The sequence below is a fragment of the Oryzias melastigma genome, linkage group LG5, assembly GCF_002922805.2.
Source record: "Oryzias melastigma strain HK-1 linkage group LG5, ASM292280v2, whole genome shotgun sequence".
Classification (NCBI taxonomy): Eukaryota; Metazoa; Chordata; class Actinopteri; order Beloniformes; family Adrianichthyidae; genus Oryzias; species Oryzias melastigma.
The window spans coordinates 13,999,443-14,009,090 of record NC_050516.1 but is presented as its reverse complement, the minus strand read 5'-3'; the positions used below and the strand labels follow the sequence as shown (position 1 = coordinate 14,009,090).

The following is a 9,648-nucleotide window of genomic DNA, read 5'->3' as shown; positions in this document are numbered from 1 at the left end:
ATCAGTTGTATTTGAAACATTATGGTTTTGTGTGTAGCAGTTGTCTGTTTTGAATTTTTTTTGTGTCTGCAACCTTTCTGTTTGTGTCTATAGAAGTTGTGTGAGCGGCATTTGTTGTGTGTCCATACATTTTTCTATTTGTGCAGCATTTTTGTTGTGTTTGTAGTATTTTTCTGTTGAGTGAAGCAGTTGTGTGTCCAGTGGTTTTGTTATGTCTGCTGCATTTGCGTTGAGCCCGTAGTAGTTGTGTGTGCTGCAGGTTTGTTGTGTGTGTGCCAGTTTTGTGTCTATGTATAAGTGTGCACAGAGGTTAAATTCAGAGTCTCAGTTTTCAGCCCACTCAGGTCTGAGTTCACATGAGCATGCACGTTGGGTCGAACTGAAGTGGCCGTCACGTGCACACGCCCTCCTGTAAATAGCGCTGCAGCTGCTGCAGCCTGAAGATCCTTTAAAGGTTTCTTCATATTTTTAGATTCAGCAGCAGAATTTTTATAGTTTCTGATCTTTTTTTTTTGAGTCAAAGTCTGTCAGATTGCAATGTAGAGCAGATTCTGGATTTTTCTCTGTTAGTGAATTCTTGAAGAAAACCCACATTTGAGTACCCCCCCACCCCATCCCCATCTTTGCTGGTCTTCTTTTGCCCACCCCCACCCCCTCTCCCTGTGTGACTCCATTTCTTCTGCGGGCTGGTTTGCTTTTAGTTCTCATCTGTCTTCTCTCAACTCCCTGTAGTTCAAGACTGTCCACACTTTTCTATTCCGATGGCTGACAAAAAGCGCACTCCACCAAAGAGGAAAGAACGGACGGAGGAGGTCAGAGATGACGGACAGAAGCCTGAGGAGAATGGAGAGGTCCCCTCGGACTCTGCTGCTGCTGCTGCTGTGGAAAACAGTGAGAATGGAACACTTCAGTATGAGCCCATGGAGCTACCCCCTTTTGAAGTCATCACTGGGTATGTCAGTGCTGACTCAGCACTCTGTTTAAGTACTGTGGAGAAAATCAGTGACAGGTGTGCATGTTGGCTTAAAGGAGAGCGGTAGCAAAAGAATAATGAGCCAAGAACAATTTAAAGTATAGTTTTTTGTGGGGTAAACCAGAGGGGGTGTTTTTTTTGCAAAGCAAACCATTGCTAAACCAGCAGTTCAGCACCTCCACTTTAAACCTTGATAGGCCACACCTGACCAGCTAAGCAGAAAGTAGACACGTTGATGTAATCTACATTAGAAAAAATCCAGACAGTGACCTAGTTCCACCCAGAGTTCAGCTCAGGTTTCTCACTCATCACAGTTGTCTGGCACAAAGTTGGAGTGAGAGTCTGCTCAGCAGAACTGTACGATACCCTGGTGATTTATTTTTTCTAAGATAAATTCTGGATTGTTAGTTTATGGTGAAAATATATTTGTGTGTGGGTCAGGGTCTGGTTCAGGTGTTACTTTCCTCCATTGTTTCATCCATTTTCCTGCTTTTCCCTTTTGGGGTCACGGGGTTGCTGGGGCCTGTACCCAGCTACTGCTGGATGAAGGCAGGGTACACCCTGGGAAGGTGGCCAGTCCTTCACTTGGTCACACACACATTCACACCAAGGGAAATTTTAGAATGATCAGCTAACCCAAAAGGCATGTTCTTGAACCGTGGGAGGAAGGAAAAGAAAATGCAAACTTCAAAGGACCTCCTTGCTGAGAAGCATCAGTGCTGTCCACTACACCACCATGCAACCCATGTCGCCCTGAAGCTAAATCAATCAACAGAAAACAGCTAGCATACTTTTTTTCTGGTTTGTGGTTCATTCAGGGACCGGATCGACCCATTTGTCTTCAAGTTCCAGTTCAAGAATGTGGAGTACTCGTCAGGTCGCAACAAGACGCTGCTGTGTTACCTGGTTGACAGTGGGGGATCAGGGGATGGGCTCCTACGGGGCTACCTGGAGGATGAACATGCTGGCACCCACGCTGAGGAGGCGTTCTTCACACACTGTCTGCCCAACATCGACCCCAGCGTTCAGTACAACATCACCTGGTATGGTCTTCCAGAAAAGGGCGAGTGCTGAGGGGTGGGTTCCAGGGTCAATGCAATCATTTTATAGTGAAAAAAGTCTATTAGTGAATTAAAAAAAACTGATGCTAAAAGGAAAATCTCAAGCCAGAATCATCTCAACAACAATTTAATTCATATAACAATTTTTTGCTTGACGATATGATTCATAGTTGATGTTGGTTCATTTTAAAAGATCTGATTCAATTCGTTTTACAGACCTGAAATTTGTCCACGACGCCTATAGCCAAATTCCAACCATTGTGACTTAGAGATAAATACCTGGTCCTGAACAGTGCAGGTGAAGTTTACAAGATACCTTGTGTTTCTTGCAAGACAGTCCTACACATTCTTACTCCCAACTCATTATATATGGATGTATGGGTTGGTGCCCTTCCTGTCACTTCTTGTTGTTTTGGGTGTCCCCAACTCTTGAGATGCGGACCGGTATGGGTACTGAGACCCTTACCCTAACTTGGTACCAGTACTCTAATGCTAACCCAGTGCTGGTTCAGGATTCGTTACTGTCTCCACTTCTGCATTCCAAGGGATGGGAACCCATCATTTAACAGCCAGCACGTCAATAAACAATGAGTTGGGGACATCCAAAATGTCAAAAGTGATGCAGAGGGGGCAGATAATTACTTGTATATTAACTGTGTGTACAAGCAAGTAAACAAGAATTAATGACATATTCAATCACATTGAAGTTTGATCAATTCCAGCCCACTGTTGTTTTTCACACGAATATTAAAAGAACATTATACCACACTGTATGGTCACATGTTTTTGCAAAATTCAAAGTATTACCACACACTGAACTAAATTGATGGCTTGATAATTTTTTGCTGCCATCACATGTGTGTTGTCCGCTATGATGACACTTGGTTGTTTATATATTATAGTAAAATAAATCTATCGTGCCACCATCCAAACAGCATTTTTCACTATCAATATTATTTCATTTTGAACCACTTTTATAATATTATAGGTTGATTTGATTTGATTAACAACTTACCTCAGACAGATCAATCTGGTTGGATTGTCAACACATTCTCACTCACAACTTGTCACATACTAAGGTTTGGTTAAGGACCCCTCCACGTCACTTTTTATGTTTTGTTTGTCCCTCAAAATCAAGGGTCCACAACCCTCGGTATGCGATATCAGATGCGGTACTGGACGCAAACCGGTACCAGGTTAGGGTACTAGTACTAGGTTAAGGTACCGGTGCACTCCGCGTCCCGGTACTGGACCAGTTTCAGTACTCGGCCAGGATGTTGGGGACCCCTTACTTAATGGGAACAGCCAGCATGTCAAAAAACAAGATGAGGACACACGAAACATCAAGAAGTGACCCAGAGGGGTTCTCAACCAAACGACAATATGTGACAAGTTGGGAATGAGAACAAGTTAGGATTGTAGGAATAGAAATTGACTCATTGATTAAGTAAATTACTTTACTCCCCTACATATAACCCAAGGATGTGAATTCATGGTTCACTCATTACAAATCCAGAGAGACAGAGGATCCAGACTGAAGAGCTCCTCCTTATAGGTGCCTGCCGGGATCATGAGGATCAATCTGAGAGCTTGTAAAAATGAGATGCAAACAGTTTGACACACAAAGGAGTTAAAGTTATAAGTAATCAGCACATTTTTTCTGAATGATATATGATGTGTTGGTTGCCTCATTGATCCCTTTCTTCTCAGGTACGTGTCGTCCAGCCCTTGCCAAGCTTGTTCCTTAAAGCTAGCAGAGCTGCTGAAGTCCAGGAAAAACGTCAAGCTCAGCATCTTTTCTTCTCGCCTGTTCGAGTGGGAGGCAGAAGAGGTCCAGGCTGGCCTGAAGGCCCTGCACAGCGTCGGCTGCAAGCTGAGGGTGATGAAGCCTCTGGACTTCTCTTACACCTGGGACACCTTTGTGGAAACTGAAGAGGAACCGCTGAACCTGTGGGAGGACTGCAAAGATAACTATGAGTACTACCATGAGAAGCTGGACCAGATTCTGCACTGACTGCAGTGAGTGTCTCTGTAAACTTATAAAAACCAATTTATCCACAAACAAATACATTCACCGCATGAAGACAGGAACTGAGGGTTCTGCCCAAGGATACACTGACGTGAAACCAACAAGGTTTCATCTTAAACAAAACTACCTCTGACATTTTACTTAAATTTACAACAGAAGTTATCTAAGCAAAAAACAAAACTAAAATTGTTTCTATGTGGAATTGGACATTTCATGCATCAAACCCATTGACTTGCTTGACATAGCACCACTGTGCAATGATTTTAATCTTGTGGATACATGGAGATATGCTTGAGTGGAGTTTGAAAGTGAGGATGAGAGGTAGTTTGGGGGTCAGGATAGTTGAGCGTGGTTCTTTTATTTATCAGTATTTATCCTTTGTTTATCGGTGCCTGTTAGTATTGTATTCTTTTGTGTTTACCTTCACTCTTATGGCTCCAGGAATTGCTATTTCCTTCTGTGTGCAATGCTCTTGTTTGAAGAGCTAGTGACAATAAAACTTGATTGATTTGATGGACTTGGTGGTATCTAGGGGTGTCAGATTTGGCATACAATCTTTACATCAATGAGTGTGCACAACCACAGAAGCACTGATCTAATAGTATCCCAAAAATGAGTGTTACATAACCATGTCCTTGATGCATGAACTACACTGCTACAGTAAAAACTGATTTTACAGGTTTATTATCTTGTTTTAAATTCTTGCTGTTTCATAAGTGATTGAAATATGTTTTACTTTAGGCTTTTGCCTAATTTGAAATAGAATAATAATTTTTAAAAAAGCTTTAATCAGAAAGATGATTCCTTCCAGTTGTGCCAACACATTTTTAGATACGATGCTGCTGCTTTGTTGATGTTCAAGAGCCATCGTCGAGTTATCCGTTAGCACTAACATATTGATCCTTGAGTTCCACAGTTTTTTTTTACATCCTAATCTTCATTTCCATCTTAGAAAACCTCACTGACAGCACGTTTCAATCTGTTTTCCAGCTTTTCTCCATGACTGCAGTGTTCCACTCTGAGCACAGATGCCAGGCAATCCCTCAGGTCATTCAGTGGGCACAAGCGTTTCCTGGACCAGCTGAAAGTCCTGGATCCTGGAGTGGTATGAAAGCATCTGCACTGGGAGATCTGGATTTCATCCTTGTGCATTTTTTGATGGAAAAATTGAAATGGACTAAGTTAAATTATGATAAAAACCAAAGTGTATTCCAAAGCTTGAACAACTCTCTCTGTTCAAAGATCTGACCACTTGTCGCTCAGCGTCTTTTGGTCTCATTGACCTTCATCTCTTACCTTCATCTGCCTTACCTTCAGGATCGTTTGTCATCTGCTATTCTCTGATTACAGAGAAGATCTTAGTTCAGTGCAGATCTTGCAGTGCAAGCCCACATCATCCACATCATCCCACTATGCCTGACGGATTGTGGGAGTATGCACTGAAACACGTGTACTCATTTCTTGTGACTTCCCTTGTTACTGAATCAGTGTTTCTGTAAATGTACCTCACATTTCATGTGTAATTTTGACAAGAACCAAATAAATCGGTTTTTGAAGTTTATGTTTTTTGTTCCAGCTTTTTGCTGATCCGTCTCAGATAACACATTAAACCACCTAGAGTTTCCGACAGTACAGGTTCTGAATAAATCATGTCTGCTATCTGTCTGTTGTCGTCAAACAAACATGAGGAAGAAACTCTCCTTTTCTCCATCTGTTTGCAGAAACTGATTTTTTTTTTCTTGCTTCAGGCTCTGTCTCTTTAATGCTCCAGAGTAAGGTTAGGGTAACAGTAAAGTTTCTCTGTCAAAGAAAAAGTACATGTCAGCAGAAAACCTCTGATTCTTTCAGCCACACATCCACATGCAAATGTCCTATCAGACGATGACGTATTATGCCGTAGTCACAACTCCCTTCACAGGTGGATTCCATTGAAAAACTGACGAACTTGTACAGGACATGCAGGTGGCCTTCACGAAATGTTAAAGTCGCAGACAACTCTGTGAGCCCGTAGAGAGAATGTGTTCATACTCATTTTTTCTACAAGTATGCTTGTAGCAAACACTAAGACAACATGCAAGGGCAGTGCAGCGGTAGGGCAGTTTACCTCTGATTAGAAAATTGCAGATTTGATTCCTGCCTTCCCCGCCCATGTGTCGAAGTATCCTTGGGCAAGACACTGAACCCCACATTGCCTCTGGTGGAAGGTCGGCGTCAGTGTTCAGCAGTGGAGCCGTTGTCAGTGTGCGGATGTGTGTGTGGATGGGGCTGTGACTGCTTCGGGCCTTCGAGAAAGGCACAAAAGCCCTCTACAAGTTTACACCATTTACCAAGGATTAAGTAAAGGTGAAGTAAGTGAAACACTGGTATGTCATACAGATTTTGTTTTTACCCCAAAACTTGCAGACTACTCAAGGAGCTGGAGGGCATTGTTCAAGTGAAAAGTGCGTACTTCTTTTATGCCCCTCGTGAGCAACCTGACTGTTAGAAATGAGGAAATTATACAATCAGAGTGTAGTTCATCTGGGTGTCCTATGGACACTTGCATTTCACTTCATGCGTGAAACATTGCTTGCAGTCAGTAAGGGGCCAGTACATGGACCTGACTAATGACTAGAGTGTGGCACACGGGCACCATACGACTGCATTACCCATACGTCATAAGTGTGTGCAATTTACAATATCGTTACGAATACTTTACGATACACTTAACCACGCACATGACGACTATTGTTCGTTCCATTTTCATGACGTCCTTTAAGGTGGTCACACAAGGTTCAAGGGCACCACAAAACACATCTGTGTTCCAGTTAAGATGCGACCACTGGTCCATTTTAACCACTGGTGCTCTTGACCACTGGGTGAATGTGACTAAGACCTTCATCACATCCTGTAGTATCCTGACAGTGTTCTATCATCTGTCAAACAGACCTAGATGGGTTTTTTTTCTGACCCTAAAAATTATTTTTCAAAAAAGCAAAACTCTCTTTTCTCTAAATAACACTTCACATTTAACATTACCAAAAGGGGGCAGCAGCAGAGCTGTGATTGCTGCACATCTTACGGTGGACTCTGAACCAAAAACACTATCTGTTTCTTTATCCTCTCTCAGAGAGGTACACTTTTTCCGCATGTAGCATGAGCACCAATATTTAAATTAATTGTCTACAAAAAAATAAATAAACTATTACAGTGTCTATTTTTAAAGACATTTTTGGTAAAACAAGTCAGAGTAATAAAGCAATACAGTTACTCCACAGATGACAGACAGCAGTTTAACCTCAGAAAAATATCATGTACATAAATATTGTGCAATTCAAGACTTTTAGACATACATATACCTTGTCAAACAGTTCAGTGATCTTTAATGCAACGCCCTCGTGCAGATATGGTTGACGACATTACTTTTTTTCCATACAGGTAGAATTGCCAAAAATAACAAAAGTTATAAATATTGCTGATCTGCATTAAATCTTCTCAAGTGATGACATGTAACTAAACAAACAGAAGGTCAGTGGAAACCCCATTTACATAATGATCTCAATTTCCTGTTTAACATTTTTACAGGGCAGTCCTACAGGAAGTGAGTACGATCCCATGTTTAAGACAGTACCGCCATACCAGAGAGAGAAAGGTGCTTAGCAAAAGTTGATGCGTGAAAGAAGAGAAAAAAAAAATCCAACTTTTTATTCACAATATTTATATATATTTTTATCGTTGACTCTTAATACTGTTGTTGACTCTTAAATCTGTCATTTATTTTCAGGGATACATTTGAAATGCAGATATATATTTTTTTTAATTCTTTCGGATATCATGCATGTCTTTGCTTATAAAAGTTGGTTTTTCGTAGCATTGTATTTTATTGTTGCGATAAAGCACAGTTCTATTAAAGTCTTCTCAAGTCTCCCCTCTTCTTATGGCTCATTATAAATTGTCTTATATGAGGCAGCTCAATCCTTTGATAGGAGGTCTAACTGTCCTAACATTTGCATCTGAAGATCTTTCCTCAAACATTTGATTGATTGACCAGCCGTGATCCCATCTGGATGGAAGACAATCCCAGTTTCCAAATATTACCATGACTTGCCACAGCTACCACATTTGTTTTATCCACCCATTTCCAAATCCGGGTTTCCTCAGGCACTTTAAATTGGTCTTACTCTCTTGTATTTGAGTCCAACTTGACTCGCAGTCTCAATCTAAGCCACTAAAGCTGCCAGCGGTGCAGAACAATTGTGCTTTTAAAAGAAAAATTTGTTTTTTTCTATCAGTCAAATGCACTTTGAAGTTTTATCTCCTTGTGTTGTCAAATAAACAGAAATTTATTCTTTTCTATTTATTCCACTCTGCTCTGGAGCAAAAACTCAAAGTCTGAAGAAGTTTTGCAACATCATGAAGCAAACTTTCATTTTACTCCTTTAATTTCTGCATTACAGAGACAATTAGAACGAGATATCAGGGTCAGATAAATGTTCTAAGGTTTGAGCTGCAGTTGGGATTTCTTGCTTTGAAGGACTTAATGCTTCAGTTGATCGATAAACTGTAACAGGAGCTTTCCAAACCAGGACAGCGAACAACTAGTGACCTCCTTTACTGACCTGGGGGTTACTTGGTGAACTGACATGGTTCCAGTGTCAAAGGTTGAATTCTTGTTTTAAACAATACTCCTAGCTTTACTTTACAATGATTATCTGCTAGTTGCAAAATGCATCAAAATCTCAAGGTGATTCATACAGTAATCATAAACATTTAGTGATAAATGCTGGCATATCTCTTTGTTTTTTTTTCCTTCCCTGCAAAACATTCTGGGACACAGTCAAAGGCATGCACATGCTCATTACCATTGTAATTTCTGCTCTCTAAGGCACACCTAAAAGCCTCAAAAAACAACAATGTGCCATTTAATCTGGAGCGCCTTTTATATGGCTTAATGCTACTGACGTCAAAGAAATTTCGACAGGCGCTCTGTCGGTTTGTTTGGTAGGGTGTTTTTGTCAATGCTCTAAAGCGGCTAACGTGTAGCGGTGTAGGACTGTGTTTTTTGTATGTGCTTCTAACATGGTGGTGGGTTAGCGTAGTCACTGCTACATTTGTTTTAGCGGTGTCAGTCTGTTGTTAGATGTGTTGCAAACAAGGTTGGTCGTTACAGGTTTTGCGAATATGCTAATGTGGCTAACGCTTCCGATGTGGCTAACATGTAGCGTGCTACATGTTACTAGTGTTACTATGAACGCAGTTAATAAAGTCTGGCTGACTGACAGACTTTATTAACTGCATTACCTCTGGCTCTTTAGTCTCGCTTAACGTGAATTATAGTTTGGTGTACCTTAAACCTGGCGTAGTTTCAAAAATAGAGCATTCATTGACATTTCTTGTTGAGTCATTATGCCTGGTACAACTAAAATATGGTGTGGGGTTAAGGCAGATGTATTTTTGATACTTATGTTGTCTATAAAATGTTTTATAATATAGATGTAATGTTTATTTAGCAGGAGTGAGTTTGTCTTTCAAACTAAACTATGGGGTGCCGTTTGTAAATCAGAAATGTAAAATTTTTACATCAATGTTTTCAGATATTTAGCGTG

At 40.8% G+C, this 9,648-nt stretch overlaps 1 protein-coding gene across 1 annotated transcript; it reads left to right on the top strand.

The window, feature by feature from the left end:
- The first annotated feature begins 6 nt into the window (after positions 1–6).
- apobec2a (apolipoprotein B mRNA editing enzyme, catalytic polypeptide-like 2a) lies at positions 7–5,624 on the top strand. The gene is made up of 4 exons (XM_024269821.2): positions 7–952; positions 1,792–2,016; positions 3,745–4,053; positions 5,054–5,624. The coding sequence occupies exons 1-3, from the start codon at positions 762–764 to the stop codon at positions 4,046–4,048; spliced, it is 720 nt and encodes a 239-aa protein (XP_024125589.1). The 5' UTR covers positions 7–761; the 3' UTR covers positions 4,049–4,053; positions 5,054–5,624.
- Positions 5,625–9,648: the final 4,024 nt, after the last annotated feature.